This window comes from Otolemur garnettii, unplaced genomic scaffold (assembly GCF_000181295.1).
Source record: "Otolemur garnettii isolate 467f Iridium unplaced genomic scaffold, OtoGar3 scaffold00166, whole genome shotgun sequence".
NCBI lineage: Eukaryota > Metazoa > Chordata > Mammalia > Primates > Galagidae > Otolemur > Otolemur garnettii.
Window position 1 is genome coordinate 2,212,237 of NW_003852561.1, and position 23,012 is coordinate 2,235,248.

Genomic DNA, 23,012 nt, shown 5'->3' on the forward strand with positions numbered 1-23,012 from the left:
AGAGCCTCAAGCTGTTGCCCTGGGTAGAGTGCCGTGGCATCACAGCTCATAGCAACCTCCAACTCATGGGCTCAAGCGATTCTCCTGCCTCTACCTCCCAAGTAGCTAGGACTACAGGCGCCCACCACAATGCCCGGCTATTTTTCTTTGTTGCAGCCGTCATTGTTGTTTCGTGGCCCTGGGCTGGATTTGAACCCCCCAGCTCAGGTGTATGTGGCTGGCGCCTTAGCCACTTGAGCCACAGGCACCGAGCCTAAAACTATACATTTCCTTAGCACATGACCCAGCAATCATGCTCCCTGGCATTTAGCCAAACGAACTAAAAAACTATGGGTGTACAAAAATTTGCATATAGATGTCTATAACAACTTTATTTATAATGACCAAAACTTAGAAGCAACCAAGATATCCTATGGAAGTGCTAAAAAGATAAGTGGTTGCCAGAGTTTACAGCAAAGGGAGGAGAGGACAGGCAGAGCACACAGGATATTTGGAATAGTGCAACAATTCTGTATGATACTGCAGCAGTTGATACTATACATCTGTCAAAACCTGCGAGAGCGAACCCTTCAGTAAACTGCGGACTTGGACTTGGGTAACAGTGACGTGTCGGCGTGGGCTCATGGATTGTAACGAACGCACCGCTCTGGGGCAGGGTTTATAATGTGGGAGGCTGTATGAGGAGGTGGGGTCAGGGGATAAACAGCAACCCTGGACTTCCTGCTCAGTTTTGCTGTAAACATAAAACTGCTGTAAAACATAAAGTTTATCAACTAAAAAATAAGCAAAAAAAATCAATATAGTGATTTTTTTTTTTTTTTTTTACCCTGTTGGACCCCTCAAGGAAAGGGGCCACTGTAAAGCCAAGCTGACAGCCTGAGGAGAACTTTTCTCTCTCTCCACATTATGAAAGTCACACGAGTGAGGACAAGTGTAACCATGCAGAGCTGGGCGAGTCAATGTAGTGATTTTATTTTACTTATTTATTTTTTTAGAGAAAGGCTCTTGCAGTTGCCCAGGCTAGAGTACAGTGGCTATTTGCAGGTTACTGAGCAGCAGAAGATTTTTTTTTTTTGGAGACAGAGTTTTACTCAGTCACCCTGTGGTTGAGTGCTGTGGCATTATACCTCACAGCAACCTCAAACTCTTGGGCTCAAGTGATTCTCTTGCCTTACCTGGGACTATAGACACCCACCACACCCCCTGGCTATTTTTTAGAGACAAGGTTTCACTCTTGCTCAGGCTGGTCTCGAACTCATGAGCTCAAGCAATCTACCTGCCTCAGCCTCCCAGAGTGCTGGGATTACAGGTATGAGCCATTGCACCCAGCTGCAGGAGGGTTTTGACCTGCTCCGCTGCTGACCTGGTGGTCTCCCACTTGCAGCAGGTCACCATTCTGAAACCCAGCCTAGTGCAGACACCCACCTGGTGTGCCCCCAATAGTGCGCTACAGACCAGAACTCCTGCTTCCTGAGTAGCAGGGACTACAGGTGCATACTACTGTGTCTGCTATTTTAAAACAGAATAGAAAATATAAAAATTCATATATAATTAAAATAAGTACTACTTAGAGTATTGTTTATTTCCAAAATATATAAACACAAATACTTATGAGTACATATTGAGTCTCAGTATAAAATGTATTCTTACTATGGATATGGTCAAAAAAGCTTGAAAGCCACAGATTTAAAGCTTTCTCTTGTCTTCTGAAATGTAAATAATGATTGCTTTGTCCCTTCTATTAGAAGCAAGGTTTTTTTTGAGATAATCTCTCAAAGTGTTGCTCTAGGTAGAGTGCCATCATAGCTCACAGCAACGTCAAACTCCGGGGCTTAAGCGATTCTCTTGCCTCAGCCTCCCAAGTAGCTGGGACTACACACGCCCATCACGACGCTCAGCTATTTTTCCGTTGCTGTTGTCATTGTTGTTTTAACAGGCCCAAGCCGGGTTTGAACCTACCAGCCCTGGTGTACGTGGCCAGTGCCCTGGCCGCTGAGCTACAGGCACCGGCTTAGAAGCAAATCTTAACATACCTGCTCCGACATAATTCACAGCTTTAGCAGCTCTGACTGCAGCTTCTCCAAGTTTTTTTCTTATTTCAGGCTTAATACCAGGCTATAAAAAAAATATTTAAAGTAAGTCTCCATTAGTAGCTTGCTCTACTTGAAATTTCCATTCAAATCCAAAACCGGTGCCATATAGCAATGGTTCTGTTGACAATGAACATCATATACAAGGTGATCTCACAGATCACCAGGAAGCTAAAAGTTTCTATTGCCTAGTGATGTCACAGCTATTGCAATGTCATTTAGAGCCAATGCATTACTCATGCGTTTGTGGTGATACCGGTGTAAACAACCTACTGCACCGCCAGTCTTATAAAAGGATAGCACATACATGATGTGTAGTACATAATACTTAATAACGATAATATAACAATTATGTTACTGGAGTATATATTCAGTATATTATATTTTTTATTGTTATTTTAGAGTACCAAAAAAACCAAAAAAACAAAAAAAGGGTTAATTGTACAGTAACCACAGGCAGGTTTTTTCAGGAGCTATTCCAGAAGACAATCTCATCACAGAAGACAGCAGCTCTATACTTGTTATTGCCCCTGATAATAGGGCAATATGAGGACAAGAGGAGGGGGACAGGACTAGAAGCTCTGGGTGAGGGAGGGAGTGGTGAGTCACTTGTCCCCTTGTCCAGTGGGACAAGATAAGGAGGTGGAAGACAGTGAAATGACAGTTGATCTGTGTAGGCCTAAGGTTAATGTGTGTGTATGGCTTAGTTTTTAATAAAACAGTTTAGAAAAAAAAGCTTATAGAATAAGAATATAAAAAAATTTTTTTTGTATAGTTATATAATATAATATGTTTTAAGCTAAATATTATTACAAAAGTCAAATAGTAAAAAAAAATTTGAAGTTTATAAAGTAAAAGAGTTACAGTATGGTAAGGTTAATTCATATACTGAGAGTGGTGGATTCGAACCCAGTCCTGGACAGCTAAAATAGCACTGATAACTCCAACAGAAATAGCTGAGTGTTGTGGCGGGAGCTTGTAGTCCCAGCTACTCAGGAGGCTGAGGCAAGGGAATAACTTAAGCCCAAGAGTTGGAGGTTGTTGTGAGCTGTGATGCCACAGCACTCTATTGAGGGTGATAAAGTGACACTCTGTCTCAAAAAAAAATTAAAAATATATAGTTGTGGCCAGGTGTGGTTGCTCACACCTGTAATCCTAGCACTTGGGAAGCTGAGGTGGGTGGATTGTCTGAGCTCACAGGTTTGCGAATAGCCTGAACCAGAGCAAGACCCCATCTCTAAAAATAGCCAGATGTTGTGGCAGGCGACTGTAGCCCAGCTACCTGGGAGACTGAGGCAAGAGAATCACTTAAGCCCAAGAGTTTGAGGTTGCTGTTAGCTATGATGCCACAGCACTCTACCCAGGGTGACAAAGTGAGACTCTGTCTAAAAAAAAAAAAAATTAAAAAAATAAAAATACATAGTTGTAATACATTGTCCCAGATGAAAACCTAAAAAGCAATTAAAAGGAAGGCTCAAAGAGATGTAAATAATCAATATTAAGGGAAAAAAAACTGCTGAACAAGCATCTCTCTTTTCTTTATGATATGACCATTAATGCAAGAAGATGACTAACACATTTTAGGAGTATTTGAAATAGTAATTAAAACAAAAGAATCTTGGGCAGTGCCTCTGGCTCAAAGGAGTAGTGCGCTGGCCCCATATGTTGGAGGTGGCGGGTTCAAACTCAGCCCTGGCTAAAAACTACAAAAAAAAAAGTCTTCTTTATAAAAAATACATTTAATTAACCAGATCACTCCATTTCTGTAATTAATTCTAGTTAATTACAATCAAAATGTGCATTGAAACCTCATTATAAGAGGTAAGTTACTCACTGTAAGTCACATACTTAAAAGACAGTAGATTTTCCCAGATTCTATCCAGAAGGAACATGGCTCTAGTGTGTCTATACCAAGAGCATCAATCCCTCACCTCATCTCCAACAGTCTAGGAGGTCTTTCCATTATACTACTGTCTGGAACCAGTTCTTCAGCAGGACTTTGGGGGATGGGATATACCAGCTTCAGAGATTTCTGACTTGAAAATCTGAGCAAATAAAGTTTACAGTACAGTTGGGCCTTGAACTGCAAGGGTCCACTCACATGCAGATTTTCTGCCCATGCCACCTCGGAGAGAGCAAGACCAACCAACCCCTCTTCTGTGTCCTCAGCCTATTCAAGGGGAAGATGACGAGGAGGATCTACTTCCACTTAATGAATAGTAAATATATTTTCTCTTCCTTATGATTTTCCTAATAACATTTCCTTTTTTCTAGCGTAATTCATATGAACACAGTATATAATACACACAACATACATGTACAAAATGTGTCAATTGACTATTTATGTTATTGAGAAGGACTTTAGTCAACAATAGGCTATTAGTAATTAAGCTTTTGGGCAAACAATAGATAAATAAATCTTTTTTATTTTTTGAGACAATCTTATTTATCTCCCTCTGTAGAGTGCTGTAGCGTACAGTTCACAGCAATCTCAAACTCTTGGGCTCAAGTGATTCTCTTGGCTCAGCCTTCCCAAGTATCTGAGGCCACAGGTGCCCGCCACAACACTTGGCTATTTTTAGAGATGAGGTCTTGCTCTGGCTCAGACTGGTCTCAAACCTGTGAGGTCAGGCAATCTACCCACTTTGGCCTCCCAGAGTGCTGGGATTACAGGGGTGAGCCACTGCACCTGGTTTTATTTACTTACATTTATTTTGGGGACAGAATCTCTGTTGTCCAGGCTATAGTGTCATAGTGTCAGCCTAGTTTACAGCAACCTCAAATTCCTGGGTTCAAGTCATCTTCCTGTCTCAGCCTCCCGAGTAGCTGGGACCACAGATGCCCACCACAACACCTGGCCAATTGTTTCTATTTTTCATAGGGACAGGGTCTCACTCTTGCTCAGGCTGGTCTTGAACTTCTGAGCTAAAACAATCCACCTGCCTTGGCCTCCCAGGGTGCTAGGATTATAAGCATGATCTACTGCACTGTCTTTAAGGGGGGGGTTGGTGTGCCAAACTCTCACCTTGTTCAAGAGTCAACCGTACAGAGATGCTTGTAAATTTTACAAAGTCCTTACCGCTGGGGCCTCCTCAATGATCTTCTGGTGTCGCCTCTGCACACTACAGTCTCTTTCAAATAAATACACGGCATTGCCATGGTGATCACCAAATACCTGGACTTCTACATGCCTATTTAAAAGTAAATATACATGTTAATGTAATGCACTTTGTTAGGGTGATAAATATCATTATACAAACTGTTAGCCACGATGATCAAGATCCTTCCATGTTTATTTTCTTTAAGCAAAATTTGATATTTTCACTTCAAAATAGAGGTTGTGGATTTAGAAACAGAACTATAGTTTACATTTGTAGGATGAGTGTTAAGGAGGAAAAATGTATATATAAGGAATGACTGGAAAAGAAAAGACAGAAAATATGGGAGACTCAAAGTAAATCACAAAAAGTACAAACATCAAGGAAAAGACTAATAAATTTGACTATATCAAAATTATAAACTATAGTCACATTTCAGATATTATCAAAAAGTCAACAAAAACTTTTTTTTATGACCTTTTTTTAAAAAAAGCTCTTACAGTAAGATTGTATGAAGTATGGAAGCTTGAAATTAAAATGGCTCATTCTGAAAAGGGTTAAGAAATAAATTAACTGGCTTGGCACCTGCAGCTCAGTGGCTAGGGCACCAGGCACATACACCAGAACTGGCGGGTTCAAATCCAGCCCGGGCCTGCCAAACAACAATGACAACTATACCCAAAAAAAATAGCCAGGCATTGTAGCAGGTGCCTGTAGTCCCAGCTACTTGGGAGGCTGAGCCAAGAGAATTGCTTAAGCCCAAGAGTTTGAGGTTGCTGTGAGCTGTGACACCACAGCACTCTACCCAAGGCTCATTTTAAAATTATACCAGCATTAAATATAAGAGAAACCCCCAAAATCACTGTAATGTTTAGTACAAAATAGTAAAATTATGAGCAATCATATTAAGAGTGAATATACATAACACTTGGGAAAATAAGGCAAATATAGCCCATTTGGTGAGCATGAAGTGTTCTTCTCAGTAAGTTTACTTTGATATGTTCACACTATAGTTCACCTCACTTATTTACCACCATAATATAGAAATTAGTGATCAGCAAATACTTTTTTCTGTTGATTTTTAAAATAAAAACTAGCAAACACAAAAGAAATAAAAAAGTCAAGAAGTCTTATAAATACAATTTCAGCACAATGGGTCACTTCTATTCTTTCATGAAGCACTTCATTTAAACACTTAAAAGAGGCCAGGCGCAGTGGCTCACACCTGTAATCCTAGCACTCTTGGAGACTGAGGCAGGTGGATTGCTTGAGCTCACAAGTTTGAGACCAGCCTGAGCAAAAGCAAGATCCCTGTCTCTACTAAAAATAGAAAAACTGAGGCAAAAGAATCACTTGAGCTATGATGCCATGGCACTCTACCCAGGGTGACAGCTTGAGATTCTTGTCTCAAAAAAAAAACAAAAAACAAAAAAAAACCTAAAAGAATTTGTTTCTTGATATGCATATCACCTTTACTGAATGTTCCATTTCTAACTTTCCAACTTGTCTAACATATTCTCTCTCTCTCTTTTTTTTTGAGATAGAGTCTCACTTTGTTGCCTTTGGTAGAGTGCCATGGCTTCATAGCTCCTGCAACCTCAAACTCTTGGGCTTAAATGATTCTCTTGCCTCAACTGCCCAAGTAGCTGGGACTACAGGCACCCACCACAACACCTGGCTATTTTTCGGTTGTAGTTGTCATTACTGTTTGGCAGGCCAGGGCTGGATTTGAATCCACCAGCTCCGATGTATATGGCTAGCACCCTAGCTGCTGAGCTAAAGGCATTGAGCCAGCTTGACAATATTTTAAAATTCTGTCTGCTTAACAGCCCATCATGTCAGAGATGATCAAGAGAATGCTGAAGAAAGAAAACAGGTTTGTTTTTTTTTTAAATAAGGATTGGGAATTGCAATACTATCTTGTTTCTGCTAAAGATAGGATGATTTTCTTGCTTTGTGATACTACCCTACCAAAATTAAAGAAATTCAATGCTCATTAGCATTGTAACACACATAAGGACCACAATATTTTAAACTACTGGAGAAGTGCAAAAGGCTGTGTTGCAGAAATTAAAAGATAAAATGCAAAAGCAAAGATAATTCTTTCTTTTTTTCATGTGTCCCAACTGGAAGTAGAAAAAGCAAAGACAATTCTTTCAAGCAGCAATAAGACCTGGAAATAATCCCACAGAAGGAACTTATAAAGTGGCTTATATGCTTAGGAAAAAAGGGACACTATTGACGTAGGAAATGTGAAAGAATGCATTGTTGAAGTTGTAGGATGCTTAAACTCCAACAGTGTTTCAAAGTACAAACAACTGCCTCTTTCAAGGAGAACCACAACTGATTAGCAGCAGGAATTAGCCTTCAACTTAACAGAATAACTTCATGCAATACTTCAAAAGGAAAATACATGTTATCGAATTGCTTGGATGAATCAATTGATTCTACTGACTCAGCACAGGCTTTATAGTTCATTGAGGTCATAACAGAAGATTTTCTCTGCTCAGAGTTACTTGCTTTGGGCACTCTTGCTGATAGTATACCGGGAATAGATAACTTCAACAACTCTCCAGATAAATGTTATGAAATCGGACTGAATTTGGTAAATTTGGTGAGTGTATGTGCAGAGAGTGCATCTTCCTTGACAGAAAAACATGCAGGGTTTATTGCATAGATTAAAAAAAAAAAGCATCAGCAGATCTAAATGCTCTGATTTCTTTACGCTGTAACTTCCATCAGCAAAATCTCTGTGCTAAAGTTACTATGTTAAGAGAACTCTGCAACAAGTTCTCAGTATTGTTAAGCTCCTTCAGTTGCAATCCTACTTAGAACCCTGGTGACATGTTTCTTATTCTCTTCTGGCTGCTACAACAAAATACCTTAAATCAGGCAATTTACAAACAACAGAAATTTATTTCTAACATTTCTAGAGTCTGAGAGTTGAAGACCAAGGCACTGGCAAGTTGGGCATCTGGTGAGGGCCTGTTCCTCACAGACAAGTTACAATTTCCTCACATGGCACAAAAGAGAAGTGGCAAACAGGCTCCTTAAGTCCTTTTATCAGGGCATTAACCCTATGCACCTCCCAAAGACTCCACCACTTAATACCATCACCTTAGGGGTAGGTGCTAACATGTGAATTTGGGATGGACACACACATTCAGACCTTAGCAGTCTGAGGGAGGGAAAGCATTCTAAAATCTTGTGATGAAATCTCAGTCTTTTAGTGGGCCAGTGTGTGGGCCAGTGTGTGTGCTGTGACATTCAGAAGTGTTTCTTAGCCTTTTTTCCTTTTCTTTCTCCCATGAAACAGGAAGACTAGAGGGGATTAGAGTTGACTATCTTTTCTTCAGGACAGAAAAGACTCTGCTAACACTTCCTTTGAGTCAGTATTTTATTTTTTAAGGAGAATAGAATGTTCTGGGCCTGTATTAAATGGTTACTCCCCTTCACCTCCCATCCCAAAACATGAGGGAATTTTTCTCCAGTTTTCACTGTGATAAACTCGTGAGGTTCCTAAGGGGAAACATGTGAAAGTGGGAGGCCCTCCTAAGAGGAGCCCCAAAGGGCTTCTCACTTTCAGGCTAGCCCACACTCAGCCTCCAGCCACTTACCAAAATTCCCACTTAAATGTTACAGTGTCAGTAGCTTCTGCTCCAGGTAAGCTGATCGTGGCTAGGAGCCTGTATTCACACACCTGCCCAGATTCCAGAGGGCTGGATTGTCCAGTGGCCTCCATTCTCTCCTGGGTCTACAAGTCATTGGCTTTCATTTTGTTCAGGGTTTTCCCGCTTTTTGGATGGAAGCGATGTCTTCCAAGTTCTTTACATGTTGGAGCTGAAGTGTCTGTTTTTCAAATTTCAGATTCTACCATGTCCACTGATTCTTCCTCTTTCTTTAGCTGCTCCAGGGAAGAAAATGCCACAGCAGGAATTCCAGGTTACGAAGGTGACACGTGGGGGCCACGCCAAGAGCATGGAGTAGCTCTCTCTAAGTTCTCACAAGTGGGAAAACCTTCTCCTTTGGCTGCTTCCAAGGGAAGGAAGCTCAGTGAAGATCTGTGTTCTCCATTCCAACTTCTGTAGTCATGGAGTCACTTTTTTTTTTTGAGACAGAGCCTCGAGCTATCCCCCTGGGTAGAGTGCTGCATCACAGCTCACAGCAACCTCCAACTCCTGGGCTCAAAAGATTCTCCTGCCTCTGCCTCCCAAGTAGCTGGGACTACAGGCGCCCGCCACAATGCCTGGCTATTTTTTGTTGCAGCCATCATTATTGTTTGGTGGGCCCAGGTTGTATTTGAACCCGCCAGCTCAGGTGTATGTGGCTGGTGCCTTAGCCACTTGAGCCACAGGTGTCAAACCAGGAGTCACTCTTGTTATTTCCCTTCTGCCTGCCCCTCTTCTGTGCGGCATCACCCAGCTTGCAGGCTCTGCGGCATAGTGACCACATGTGTTTAGAACCAGGGAGTGCATCAAATCCCAGCCGCTCCGACTGAGCCACTGGTGCAGAGAGATGGACAGATGCAGCTGGAGTGTATCAGGAATGCCTTAATATTTTTCTAAGAGTTATGAAATTTTTATTTCCCTATTTTCTATTTCTCTGTCTAGAATATATATTGAATATGAACCGAGGAAGGAAGCTGATTTTTTCCTCTTCTAAAATAGTCTATTTTAAAGATGGCTTTCTAGTCTTAATAGTTTAGATCAGAGTTGTAAAACATCTTGATGTCTACTTTTCTTACATCTTAGCACCACCTTGACAAACTTCTGACATTCCATTAATCCAAAAGGTAATTAGTTAGCAGCACATAAAGTTTATACAGTATGATTATCATGATATTCAAATGTTATTACTAGAAAATACAGAATAGGAATATAGTTACATGCCACAAAACTACATTTTAGTAAACAACAGATTTCATAGACGATGGTGTTTTCATAAGATTATAATGGAAGTGAAAAATTCCTGTTATCTAGTGATGTTGCAGCCATCATAATGTCATAGTGCAATGTATTACCTTTTTTATTGTCAGGGACCAGCCTCGACATGCAGTGAGTTTACTTCCTAGTGGCCTGGTGGTGCAAGGAGACTGACAGAAAATTATTAGTGAAATTTATTAGTGAGTGTTATAGAGAATTACTACAGAGAAATAATAGACAGGGACAAAGAGATAGTTTTAAGAGCAGTGGGACTTGGGAGGTGGCACACCCTTCTTCATGAGGCTTCCAATATGCCACCTGAGTATCAGGCTAGCTCCGTATTGATGTCATACATCAGTGTTACAATCACACATCTTATGAAAGCAAGGCAAACAATCCCATCATGGCTCTTGCTGCACTTGCATTTCTACAACTAGACTAACTCCACAGCTGATTACATTAAGTGCATGGGTTTACTAATTGTTTTTACTACTTTAAGGTGTATGGTCTTAATGCAAACGAAGTCTAGATAAGGAAGCCAATCAGAGGCCAACTCAAGGACCAAATCCCAGCTGACCCCCAGTCACACACCACAGATGTGGTGCTTTAATACTCTGATAGCCTTGTGTCCAAACAGATAGACTCTCTGGCCCAATTAAGGCGACAGAAGAAAAGAGATGTTTCTTCTCCTTATCTGGTCTGGAGCAAGTCTTCCTGTGTTGGACTCAGTTTAAAGAAAGTGCTCTCCAGGAGCACACAGCCCTGCCCTGGCAGAAAACGGCCTCAAGGCCTCTAGCCAGGCAGTGCAGCCACCGTGAGGGTAGGGGGATAGACAACATGCCAGGCTTCAGAATAGTAAAGTGACAGGGTCTTGCACTTTGTGCTCAGAGCCAGGAAAATGAATCCGAATTAATCCTCTAATTATTGTCTCCCTTTGTCCAGACTCTGTTCCCTATTTCTAAATATATTTCTAATATACTAACAATTAATAGGTGAATAGTGGTTTCAAACTTATAAAATCATTATTACTAGTAATGCAAACATATCAAGATATGACTCTTCCCTTAAGTATTCCTACATAAACTCTTCATTTTATATTTAGCTATGTTTAGATACACAAATACTTACCAGTGTGTTATAGGTGCCTACAGCATTTAGTACATTAACATGCTGTACAGGTTTGTAGTATAGGAACATACCATACGGTTTACATGTGTAGTAAGCTATGCCATCTAGGTTTGTGGAAATACACCCTGTGATGTTTGCCTAACGGTGAAATTGTCTAATGATGCAATTCTTAGAACACATCCCCATTGCTAAGTGATATGCAATTATATAAAGAAATGCTAATACTTAAATGTACGGCCAGGTCCTTGATTCTCTGGAGCTTTCTGGTTAGTGGGGGAATAAATTACAAGGTAAGACAATGTATAGCTAATATTCCATAAGTAAAGCATTTACATCTTCTAAAAATGTTGTATCTTGAACAAATAGGTGACAGCAAAGAAAGAATAAATTTCAAAAGTGATAGAAAAATTAACAAGTGAAAAAAATGTGGCACTGAGTTATAGTCACTGAAAGAAACAACTGATATCTCTGTAATGCTGACTCAAGAGTAGCTATTTGGATAGTCTATTCTCTTTGGAAAGATACTGTGGTATCTGGAAAGATACTATGTAAAGATACTCTGAAAGATACTGTAGTATCTGTAAAGGTACTCCAAAAGATACTGTGGTATCTTAAAGATACTATGTAAAGATACTGTGTAAATCTGATACTTCAGATTTCCCTTCGGCCTCCTCCACTCTTGCCTTACTTCCCACTAACAGTCAGCACATGCTACACTCTCCTAACCCACTGACCTATTTTTAAGTTTGACTTTTTTTTTAACCATCAAATTCTAATTGAGTTTCATTTACTATGCCATGCTCAGGGACAGTTCCAAAGTTTGTAGGGTCTGAAACAAAAACAATTAGGGGCCTTCTTTAAGGAGAAAAATAAATAACTTCAAATACAAAGTTAGGTCAGGGTTTTGGAAAAGGCTCACGCAAGGGAAGGGCTTGAAGCTTCAAGTTAATTAATTACCTTCAAGGTAAATCTCGCTCTAGTCATGGTTCCAAATGAATTTTTCCTTTCACTTGACTTACAGGTCTCACACACACACACACACACACACTAATTTTTTAACAATTGCAACAAAATTAAGGCTGGGCACAGTGGTTCACACCTGTATTCCTAGCACTCTGGAGGCTGAGGTGGTGGATTGTCTGAGGTCAGGAGTTCAAGACCAGCCTGAGCAAGAGTTAGACCCCCATCTCTTTAAAAAAAAAAAAAAAATAGCCAGGAGTTGTGGCAGGCTCCTGTAGTCCTAGCTTCTCGAGAGGCTGAGGCAGGAGAATCACTTGAGCCCAGGAGTTTGAGGTTGCTGTGAGTTATGATGCAACAGCACTCTACGGAGGGCGATAAAGTGAGACTCTGTCTCAAAAACAAAAACAAAAACAATTGCAACAAAATTGAAACAGGAAACTTTACAATCAATCTATTATTTTAAACAACAGTCTTGAAAATAAAATTCTAGCAAACAAAAGATTTAGAAATCCCCACTGCATTTGCTATAGCCATTCCTAGAAAAACAGTTTAGAACATACAAGTAATGGCCACTCCGCTGCTTATAGTCCTCACCTGTAAGACGAGAACTGTACCTTCCTACTAGGGTTGTTGTAAGAATCAGATTAGAATTAGAAGGACAGAAAGATTATTCAGTATATGTAAAATACTTAGAATCTGGCACATGGCAAGCACTATAGGTATAAGTATTAGCAGCTAATATTATTTATTAACATATCACTTATAATTAAATTCAATTTCTGAGCATTTCAACTGATGCTGAGAGTTCCATAAATGTAGCTTACTTTATTACAAGAGTTTTTTTATACTGGAAAAAGCCTTAAGTTCTATTAACAAGAACTAGATTGAATGAATTAATGGCATATCAACATCATGGAAACATTAAGCCACCAATAAAAAGAATGAGGTAGACCTATATCTGCTGACATGGAGAGATACTAGCTGTGACACAATATTATTATAGTACACATTAGTGTATAACATGGTATAACATTAGTACATAAAATTATGTAAGATTCTGTTCACTATTCTCAGGTACGTATTTTGCTTTCTATGTGTATATGTAAATATTCTTCTATTCATCTAGAAAATACCTAGAAGAACGCATTCCATCTATAATCAGTGGTTACATCAGGAGGTGGGATTTGGAAACTTAATGTACTTATGTACTATTACAATTTTATATCTTATAGAATGTGCATGCTTTACTTTTATAATTTAACTTTAAAGTCTTTGAGTTAGAAAAGTAAGCTCAACCCACCTTGGGGTGTCCACAAACTTCTCAATCAACATAGCATCATCATTAAAAGACTTCTTAGCTTCTCTTCGTGCTGATTCTAACTGTTCTTGAAATTCTTTTTCTGATCTGACAATCCTCATACCCTAGGACAGAAAAGTTGGTTAAGACTACAACATGAGTAGAACAAAGAAGACTAGCTCGAAATGGCAAACACAATCTTACTTTTCCTCCTCCACCGCGGACAGCTTTAATCATGACAGGATAACCGATTCTCCCAGCGTGGCTCTTCAGGCTTTGCTCTGATTGGTCCTCGCCATGATAACCTTCTATAATCGGCACTCCGGCAGCAGCCATTATGGATTTGGATGTGCTTTAGAGAAAAAAACAAAATGATGCCCCAATTCTATGAATAATGTCATTCAAGAGAAACAAAAATCCTCAAATACTTCCTGGTCTATAAAAATAAGGGAATTCATCCTGGGGTACCCATAGCTCAGTGGTTAGGGTACCAGCCATATGTGCTGGGGTTGGTGGAGATTCGAACCCAGCCTGGGCCTGCCAAACAACAACAACAACAAAATTGCCGGGCACTGTGGCCGGCATCTGCCATCCTAGCTACTAGGGAGGCTGAGGCAAGAGAATTGCTAGAGCCCAAGAGTCTGAGGTAGCTGTGAGTTATGATGCCACAGCACTCTACCAAGGGCAACAAAGTGAGACTCTGTCTCAATTAAAAAAAAAAGAAAGAAAAAAAAATCCTGTAGCTAAAAGAAAAGACAATAGTCTGAGGCAATTAATATGAATATGAACATTAAAATGTTAGTTTTCTTCATTCCATGGAGTAGCTCATCTCATCTGATTTTACCCAAAAAAGGTAAAATAATATACTGATTAGAAACATTAACTATTTTATATAACTCAATGGTATTTCCCTATGCTACACATAAATAACTTATTCTATGGCAACAAAAGGCTTTTATTAAAATACCTTCTGGGTAAAAACAATTTCAATTGACCTTCATGTGGTTTTATTTAAAAAGATATAAACTCATACCTTTTTATACCCATGTCTCTAATTGCAGATGAAGGAGGACCTACAAAAGTAATTCCTTCTTGTTTACAAAGTTCAGCAAATTCCATGTTTTCTGAAAGAAAACCATATCCTGGATGGATAGCCTGGAAGTGAGAAATAAGATGGCACACTTACTACGTAGAGCCCAGCTGGCAAAGCCCGGCTTCCTCTGGGAAGGCCTCTCACTACACTGGTGACAGGTACACTGTGGCCTCGAACAAAATCTGCTTCCAAAGAAATATCTAAAGTATTCATTCTAAAGCTCTGAAGCCTTACCGAAACTAGAAGAATCTATATTTCTTTTTATTGTAGTAATATAGACACAACAAAATGTACCATTTTAAACAGTTTTAAATCCACAATTCAGTGGCATTAAGTACCGCGACAATGTCATACAAGCATCACCACCGGCCATCGCCAGAATGCTTTCATCATCCAAACATAACTCCTCATTTCCTCCTCCCCTCAGGTGCCTGGTAACCTCTATTTTACTTTCCATTTCTATAAATTTGCCTCATCTAGATATCTTATAAAAATAGATTTGTACAATACTTGTCTCTTTGAGTTCGGTTTATTTCATCTGGCATAATGTTTTCAAGGTTCATCCATGTAGCATGTATCAGAATTTCATTCCTTTTTAAGGCTGAGTAACATTCCACTATATGTATATTCCACACTTTGTCTATCTGTTTATCTATTGATGGACTTGTGGGTAACTCAACCTTTTGGCTATTATGAATGATGCTTCTATGAATGTTGGTGTACAGGTATCTGTGGAGTTCCTACTTTAAATTCTTCTAGGTACATAACTAGAAGTAGAATTGCTGGAATATATGGTACAGATGAATATGCATTTTAATTTCAAATATTATTGTAGATTGTCAAGGAATAAAGAGCTTCAGTGTGGTAAAGAGATTTGTATAGTGCCTCTATGAAGTGGCCTAGAATTGAAACCCAGATGTCCAAAAGCTATAAAGATCATATAGCACAATAATTCTTCATTTATCTTCAGGCTACTACCCGCCAGTGTCATCTGTCCAGAAAAAAGCAAAGAAGCAAACAGTCATAGATTAAAGTCTAGAGTAGTCCTTCCTTATCCACAGGGGATATGTTCCAAGACCCCCAGTGGATGCCTGAAACCATGGATAGTACCAAACTTGACGGCCACCAATTAGAACATGATTCTGTTCATGTCTCCCCCCCCAAAATTTAATGCCTTTTCCATCTTAACCAAGCCCTTACCATGCACTGTGGCTGTAATTTTTGCAGTTTGAGGTACAACACAGAGTAACAGATTTCTTTTTCCTTTTTCACACTTCACAGATAGAAAATTCATTCTTATTATAGATTTTAGCAATTTCAGCATTAGGTATTTTTTTTCTTTCCCTTCTTTCTTCACCTTTTCACTTAAAGGAACTATCTACAGAGTCACTTTAGCATACCTGAATTGCCAGCGTTACTACTTTTGCGCTTTGGGGCCATATCAACTAACATAAGGGTAACTGACACAGAGGCCAAGTGACTGAGGGGTGTGGCGCAGTCAGCACGGAGAAGCTGGATAAAGGGATGATTTGCATTCCAGGAGGGATGAGGCACCTGGTATGAAATCTTACTACATTACTCAGATAAAATATGCAATTTAAAACTTATGAATCGCTTATTTCTGGACTTTTCCATTTAACATTTTTGAAAAACAGTAACTGAAACTGAAACAAAACCATGGATAAGAGGGACTATTGCTGTGCATGTACTTTATGGAAAAGGGGGCCCCTCAGAACTCATCCTGGTCACTTTTTATTTTAAACAGAATCTTGCTCTGTTTGCCCAGGCCAGATTGCAGTGGCATCACCATAGCTAAGTGCAACCTCAAACTCCTGGCAATCCTCCTGCCTCAGTCTCCCCAGTAACTGGGACTATAAGGCGTAGGCCACCAAGCCCTCAAGCAATCCTCCGGCCTTAGCCTCCCAAAATGCTGGGATTACAGGTGTGAGTCACCATGCCTGACCTTAGCCTGGTCACTTTTAATTTCCTCAGAATTTTAACAAATTTACTTGTCTGGTTTTCTGAACCATAGAAGAGGAAAATAAGTAACTTGAGGATAGCAAGATTTCTAAGAACAACACACTGACAGCAAAAAGGGAGGAATGAGAAGAAAGCCAAAGGCAGAGAAGGCTTGAATGAGTCAGGGAGGGATGGAACAACTCTCTGTCTCTCTCATCTCAGTGCCCCGAGGGCAGTGATTCCCCTAAAATACTGACTGTGTATTATAATTATGACCAAGAGAAAACAAAAAGAAAAAAGCTCAGTCAACCTATTTCAAAACAGTTAGGTTTAAAGAACATTTCAAAATTAAAGGGGTAAGCTTTAGATGTCTGGAAACTCTTATGAATAGAAAAACCCACGTCCTAGTGAGAGTAAACAATGAAATGCTAAATACAGATAAAAGGACAGTCACATTTTGTGGTCCGTCTGGAGTTTTGTTTCTTTTAAATCAAAGTTCACTTCTAGTATTTTATATAAAATGGTCAAATATTTATGCTAGTAAGACCAATGAGTCTATATCCTAGTCTTCTGTTTATTTTTAATGTATACCTTATAAAATATAGCATTTATCCATTTATAGTTTTATAAACTTAATAAATTATATAATTGCGCAACTATCATTATAATCCAGTTTTATACACTTCCATCGCTCATATGTACCCATATGCAATATCTGTTCCCAGACCAAAGCAACCATGCAGCTGCTTTCTAATTCCACAGTTTTGCCTTTTAAAAAATTTCATATAAGTAGAAGTCTATTGTACATAGACTTTAATGTGTAGCTTCTTTAACTTGGGGTAATTTTTTCAGGCTCACTCATTCATGTTGTATGTATAAGTAGCTCATTTCTTTCTATAGTATGGATTCCATTGTATGGATGTACCACATTTTGTTTACCTAGTTGTTTGGATGTTTTTTCCTACTTTGGGGTTATTAAGAATAATGCTGTTATAAACATCCATGGACAAGTCTGTGTGATCATGTGTTTCATTCTCTTGGGCTAATATCCCTAAGAGAGCAATCTGTTGGGTCAAAATATGGTCAGTTTATACTTAACTTTTCATGAAATAGCCAAATGGTTTCCTAAAGAGCTTAGTACTATTTTGCATTTCCACCAGAAATTTATGATGATTCCAAGTTTCTTCATATCCTTGCCAACACACTGTATTGTCAGTCTTTCTGATTTTAGCCATTCTTGTGGGAGGATAGTGGTACTATGTTTTAAAAACATAATTATTGAGATATAACTCGTATATCATAAAAATCACCCAATCCAGTGATTTTTAGTATAGTCAGACTTCTGTAATCATCACCTAATCTAAAATACTAAGATCCAATAATATAAGTTTTCATCACCCCAGAAAGAAATCCCGGGCCGACTGGCAGCCATTTCCCATTCCCAGCCCCTCTCCTCAGCATCTCCGCCCCAGGCAAACACTACCCTACTTTTTGTCTCTGTAGATTTGCCCATTGTGGATATTTCATATGAATGGAAAGATATAATTACACATAGTCTTTTCAACTGGACAGGATGTTTTCGAGGTTCATCCATTTTTAAAATATCTATCAGTGCTTTGTCCCTTTTTGTTGGCAAATCATATTGAACTGTATGGACATACTACATTTTATTTATCAATTCATCAGTTGACAGACATTGGGATTGTTTCTACTCTTTGGCTATTATGAATAATGCTGCTACAAACATCATGTACAAGTTCTTGTGTGGATGTACGTTTTCATTTCTTTTGGGTATATAGGTTAAAAGTGAAGTTACTGTCATGTAATAACTTTTTTTTTTTTAAATCTATCAGTTGTTTAATTAGGTTCTTTTTAAGAACATTAAACTAAATGGAGGGTAAACTCCATTTGTTAGGGCAAACACAGATTGCAGGTAGCCCTGCAGCTGAGGAATAGCCTTGATCTTTGGTAAAATCTGTGAGTTCACAGCTTTTTGATCAACCTTGCACTGTCCTATTATCTCATATTTCTCTTTTACAAGGGTAGAGACCTCACTGTCCTGGTGTCTGGGTTTCCTCCTATAGCTTCTTCTTCTTGAAATAAGCATCAGTAAGATACTTCAGGATTTTAACATTACTAATGCCAATTTTTATGCAAGTGGTAATGACAAATTTCCTGTGTGTCCTTTGTAGAGGAACTTGATTGAGGATCAGAGGTCCAGTCAGTTACAAGTAGTAAGTCACTGCCCAGCTGCTTTAGGAAAACCACCCTCTTGCCTCTGTGGCGCCCAGTGAGGATAATTAGATGGTCCCCGGTGTGACGCTGGCTCGCAGTTTTCTCACGTGCTAACTGAGGGGTTTTCGCCATGGTGCAACAGCTTTTGAGGCACATCTTCAGTGAGTTAACATCTCGGCATTTTGCAAAGTTTAACCATCCAAGCACCACCATTTTTGTCCCTACCAACTGGTTTTGTAACAGTGACAAACCTTTTTGTCCTCGGTCTTGGATTTAGCCACCGTATATTTCCTCTTACACACTGCCTTTCTGGAATGCATGGCTGATCAGGAATACTGGCCTGTTCCTCTGATGAGAACAGCATTTTTAGCTGCAGTAGGACTTCTCCTTCTCGGCGCCTTTCTTCTTTTTAAAATCTGGCCTCTCAACTTCTTCCATCTTGCAGTGGAGTAACTCCATGTTTAACCTTTTGAAAGACCGTGAAACAGTATTCCAGAGTGGCTGCATCAGAAACATACGAGGGTTCCAGTTTCTTGACATCCTCACCAATATTGATCATCTGTCTCTTTGGTTTCCTAGTGAGCATGAATTAGCATCTCACTGTGGTTCTAATTTGTTATTTCCCTAACAGGTGATGATGCTGAGCATCTTTTAATTGGCTTGTACCTTCTTTGAAGTGTCTAGTCAAATGTTTGGCCCATTTAAAAAAATGGGTTGTCATATTATTGAGTTACAAGTGTTCTTTGTATATATTTTGAATACAAGTTTTCTATCAAAAACACATTTTTTATATATTTTCTCCCAACTGTTGCTTGTCTTTTTATGTTCAGAATGGTTCCTTTTGAAGAGCAATAGTTCCAAATTTGGTGAAGTCCATTTAATCATTTTTTTCTTTTTATTTATTTTAATTTTTTTTAGAGACAGAGTCTTACTTTGTCACCCTCAGTAGAGTACCATGGCATCACAGCTCACAGCAACCTCTAGCTCTTGGGCTTAGGTGATTCTCTTGCCTCTGCCTCCTGAGTAGCTGGGACTACAGGCGCCCACCACAACGCCTGGCTGTTTTTTGTTGCAGTTTGGCCGGAGCTGGGTTTGAAACCACCACTCTCAGTATATGGGGCCAGCACCCTACCCACTGAGCCACAGGCACTGCCCTAATCAATTTTTTCTTTTATAAATCTTGCTTATAGTGTCATGTGTAAGAAATTTTTGCCTAACTCAAAGTCTCAAAAATTTTCTGTTTTCTTCTAGAAGTTTTATAGTTTTAGCTCTTATATGAAGGTCCATAATACATTTCAAGTTAGTTTTCCTGTGTAAAATGTGAGGTAAGAGCCTAGGATTTAGATTTCAGGTTCATCTTTGTGCAAAGAGAACTCCTCCAGTATTTTTGTTGGAAAAGCTATCCTTTCCTCCATTATTTGGTGCTGTTGTTAAAAAGTCAATTGGCTACATATGTCTGAGTTTATTTTTGGATTTTCTGTTGTGTTCCACTGACCTATACATTCATCCTGATACTGCACTGTCTTGGTTACTGTAGCTTCATAATGAGTTTTGAAACACAGTCTAAATTCTATACATTTATCAGGCTTTTCAAAATTGTTTTAGCTATGTATTAGCTCTTTGGCTATTTTATTTTTATATTTTTCTTCTTCTTGCTTTTAATTAACTCAAAATAGCTAATAACATAAAAACATTTAAAAAATATCTCCAATGTTTGACTAGTCAGTTAATTTTGGTTGATGACACCTGATTATTCAGTCCTTGCTTATTTCCAACGTGTCATAACAGAATCTGTCATGAAACATCTTTAACAGTTTCTAGTAGGGCTTAAGCCTGTATATTTAGATCCAAATCAAAAAACCATGATACAGTTATTAGTTTTGATTTTAAACATTTTTCTCCTGCACAGAAACTTATCAAAACTATTAACCATAAATAGGCTAGTTATTAATTGGTTTTCGATGAAATGCCCACACACAGCATGCATATACGGCAGTATGTATGTGTGTGCCCTTCCCTATTCAAAATATGAATGTCTCTATTCTGTACAGTGGAGTTATATCATAAACATATTTAATGTACATTAATTAAATCCATGAGGTCAGTAAAAAGGAACCGATAAGGAAAGTACCACACAATCCTGTGGCAATCCTACCTGCTTGGTGAGTGCAGGCCCTCGAGGAAACCCAGACAGGTGTCGCCCCACTGCTGGCCCTTCACTCATTGTCCTTTCACCTCTTCCTCCCCCAGGGCAAGCATCTTGCCAGGCTGACTATGATTCTCGTGTTCAAAGGTACGTGCTTTTAATACAAAATGGCCCCTAAACAAACACTAACAACTTCATCTGGTCTTCAAATGAACAAAACACTCTTTTCTTCCAACACTGGAGTGAAAACCGGCTGCGGTTGCTGCACAGAACCCCGACACGGCGCCTTTCTGGGGGGCTTCCCAGGGTCATCCTAACAGCCCATTCTTCCTTCTGTGCTGAGGTCAGAAGCTAATCCCCTGGATATGATGCAACTCCACTGTAATGTAAACTACAATGCCACAAGATTATCATTATAAGTGAATTTCCAGTCTCATTCCTTCCTCACATTCAGCTTAGTATGTTTCTCTAACAGTCCTGGTGTCGGCACTTCAGAATGCTACTGTCACCGGCTGAGAAAACATGGTGAAAAGATTAGTGTGTCATTAAGATCTGAACGAAAAGCTACCAAAGGCGATCAGTCTCAGTAGGATTCAGGATATGATTTTCAATTAGCAAATGGTGCAAATGGAGCGCAGGGTGACTTTGTTTTGCGACCCCCGGTCCTCCCAGGAATCTGCCGTGGCTTCCTTTTCCCAGGTTTCTAAGTTGGCAGCTACATTCTACTTCTTAAACACCTGGCCTTCACTTGCCCACTGCCCTGGTTCCATTTCTATTTTTAAAAGCACCATTCTAATGGAAAGGTCCCTGCCCTGAATTAAGCTGGGACTGTGAATTTTACCACTAGCTAGAGCTGTTATGTCATAGAGTTTAGGTTAATTTGGGAGGTATCGATTTCCTCGACTCTGTCTTCGAAACTTGCCTCAGCTTCCTTTAGCCATGTAGGATTTCTACTTGGGCTGCAGATGAGGGCAAAAGTCCCATGGAGCACTCCCTCAATAACCACATTCAGAAAATCGCTGGCTGCAGGCAAGACGTATGGATCCCCGAGGACCAGCAGCACGGGCTGGTGGGACAGTTTGCTTGACTCTTCAGATTCTGTCTCGTCAAAAGATCCACAACTTTCTGCCTTTGGTAGAGAGGGCAAGTGTTGCACATTTAGAAAATCAAGAAACAGTTTGGGGAGTTCTTCATTTTCTAAAATGACAGCCTATAAATATGTTTCCAAACCTTGTCGTCGTTGTTCTAACACCTTTGGAGCCCAGTTCCTAACATGTTTCGAAGGAATTCCTGGAGTTTTTATACATTTTTTAAGCTTTTTGTGCAAAGCATGAAATTTTTTTTTTTTTTTGAGACAGAGCCTCAAGCTGTCCCCCTGGGTAGAGTGCTGTTGCTTCACAGCTCACAGCAACCTCCAACTCCTGGGCTCAAGTGAATCTCCTGCCTCAGCCTCCCAAGTAGCTGGGACTACAGGTGCCTGCCACAATGCCCAGCTATTTTTGGGTTGCAGCCGTCATTGCTGTTTGGTGTGTCCGGGCTGGATTTGAACCCGCCACCCTAGGTATATGTGGCTGGCGCCTTAGCCACTTGAGCCACAGGCGTCAAGCCCAAAGCATGAAATTTGCTGTACCTTTTTTCAAAAAAATGTTTTCTTCCATTCATTAGCACTTCTATCTTAAACACCGTGTATCCCTGCTCCAGGTCACTCTCTTCATAGTGAAAGGACAGGATGTAGACCTTGATGGCCGTGCTGGACGGCCGGCAGAGGGTAAGCTGGGGGCGGCCACCACTCCGCTCCCTTTGGCTATTTTAATTGATAAGAATTTTAAATTGACAAGAGTCAACTTGTCAATTTCCACAAAAAGCCTGTTGGGATTTTGATAAAGACTGCATTAAATACATACTTTAATTTGGAAAGATTTGTCATCTTACCAATTGAGTCTTCTGATATTTATCTATTTATTCGAAACTTCTTTGAATATTTCTCAGCAATGTTTTAGTTTTTAGTATCTCAGTCTTAAACTGCTTTTGCTAACTTTCTTCCTAATTATTTGCTTCTTATTAGCATTAACATTTTTTTTTTT

The 23,012-nt window shown here is 39.5% G+C and overlaps 1 protein-coding gene, 1 non-coding gene and 1 pseudogene across 2 annotated transcripts in view; all 3 read right to left on the reverse strand.

The window, feature by feature from the left end:
* MCCC1 (methylcrotonoyl-CoA carboxylase 1) overlaps window positions 1–22,611 on the reverse strand; it is a 66,683-nt gene extending 44,072 nt beyond the window's left edge. Inside the window, exons 1-6 of the mRNA XM_023519260.1 lie at window positions 22,559–22,611; window positions 14,529–14,650; window positions 13,700–13,847; window positions 13,499–13,620; window positions 5,170–5,281; window positions 2,034–2,115 (exon numbers count right to left, since the gene is read on the reverse strand). Of these exons, the coding sequence (XP_023375028.1) occupies window positions 2,034–2,115; window positions 5,170–5,281; window positions 13,499–13,620; window positions 13,700–13,847; window positions 14,529–14,614 (550 nt within the window). The 5' untranslated portion in view covers window positions 14,615–14,650; window positions 22,559–22,611. The remainder of the gene's footprint in view (window positions 1–2,033; window positions 2,116–5,169; window positions 5,282–13,498; window positions 13,621–13,699; window positions 13,848–14,528; window positions 14,651–22,558) is intronic.
* LOC111728536 lies at window positions 826–957 on the reverse strand. Its single transcript, XR_002775799.1, has one exon. It is a non-coding gene; the product is annotated as a small nucleolar RNA SNORA64/SNORA10 family (small nucleolar RNA).
* Window positions 21,879–23,012, reverse strand: part of LOC105888038 — a 3,682-nt pseudogene continuing 2,548 nt past the window's right edge.